The following is a 1,405-nucleotide window of genomic DNA, read 5'->3' as shown; positions in this document are numbered from 1 at the left end:
GGTCACACTCAGCTGAGGCTGCAACCCAAAGAGCACTCATCCGGCTGGGCCGTGGTCCTGTTGGTTCTGCTCAAGAAGCAAAGCAGTCACCAGCACATTCAACCAGTGTATTGAACATCCTTTAAATATCAAAGTGAGAGGCAAGAAGGCAACATAATAATGTCATCAGAAAGATGTTAGCAAGTGAGGACAGCTGTGTAAGGCTTGAGGCTGAGAACTGGCTCCCCAGCTTCATTTCTTTGGCTTCTTGGGCAGTGGCCACCGGAACAGCAAGATGTGAGGTTCTGGTTCATGGATCATATAATGGACCCATCCCTGAGTCTGCTGAAGGCCAAGATTGCTCCCTTCAGATTCAGACATCAAATGGGTTTTAGGGATCAGCTTGGCTGTGTCCTTGGGCAACATGACATGCCAGTACTCGAACTCCTTGTCATCGTATTTGTCCAAATAGTAAATCTGCTTGTGCGACATGACCACTCTGCCTGAGGACCGTCAGCCCTGCGCCGCCAACCTCCAAACAACCCCCAGCAGCACCTTGGGTTTGCTTCTGTTTTGGGGTCATGGCATTTACCCCCTGCTGCCTGGAATGCTCCTTCTCAGATCTTTATGTGTCTTTCGGAATTCTCAGTTCGCTAGATTTTTGACAGTGCTTCAATTTAGTATAAGCTAAGTGCCATGATTATGTAGTTTTTGTTTTGTTGATATAGTGGTCTACTTTGCAACAGTGTTCAGTATTTTCAGGGAATCATGAAAAGTCCAAAACTTTAACATTTTTATTTCTTCTGATAAGAATATATTTTGCACTTCTAGACCTTAGAAAATAGGATATATAATAATAAATGAACCATTTCTTGATGACCCACGGCTATTAGTATATATAATTGTTACTATGGTCTAATATAGAAATGTACCCCCAAGGCTGCTGAGGATCTCTGCACTTTTGCTAGATTATCTCATGCTGCATTTTGGGTTCTAAGACCTGTTTTGTTTTTTTTTTTTTAATAGTTCTATTAAAAAAATCTATTCCTCTCCCTGTTAATATATGTCAGTTAATATATTTTATTGCTTTCAATGATTCTCCTGAGCTCTACTACCCCTTTCTAGTTTTTTGCTTTTACTGTGTTATGTCTCAGAGAAACTGATTACTGAGCCAAGTAAAATTGTGCCAAAATAAGAGAAGGTGGCTCTAATTCACTTTTAAGTGCCTTTTTACAAATGAAGTGCTCATAGATTAGTGCAAGAAGTTACTTATACTTAGTTTGGCTTTTTTAGAGAAGTTTTCAGTTTATTTCAGGGTTTTGATAGCATGACGATTTCTTAGCTATGTAAGAGCTGGATAAGAGCCATGTGAGTATTACTGTTTTCATTTTTTAAAAAGTTGCATATAATTTTGGTCCTGTCATCA

The 1,405-nt window shown here is 39.8% G+C and overlaps 1 protein-coding gene across 1 annotated transcript; it reads right to left on the bottom strand.

The window, feature by feature from the left end:
- Positions 1 to 231: 231 nt before the first annotated feature.
- On the bottom strand, positions 232 to 471 carry LOC130850476 (cyclin-dependent kinases regulatory subunit 1-like). Its single transcript, XM_057730066.1, has one exon. It carries the CDS (start codon positions 469 to 471, stop codon positions 232 to 234), a length of 240 nt encoding a protein of 79 aa, XP_057586049.1.
- Between the last annotated feature and the right edge of the window lie 934 nt (positions 472 to 1,405).

The sequence above is a fragment of the Hippopotamus amphibius genome, chromosome 3 (assembly GCF_030028045.1).
Source record: "Hippopotamus amphibius kiboko isolate mHipAmp2 chromosome 3, mHipAmp2.hap2, whole genome shotgun sequence".
NCBI lineage: Eukaryota > Metazoa > Chordata > Mammalia > Artiodactyla > Hippopotamidae > Hippopotamus > Hippopotamus amphibius.
The sequence above is the reverse complement of the archived record's forward strand: the minus strand, read 5'-3'. Positions and strand labels throughout refer to the sequence as shown.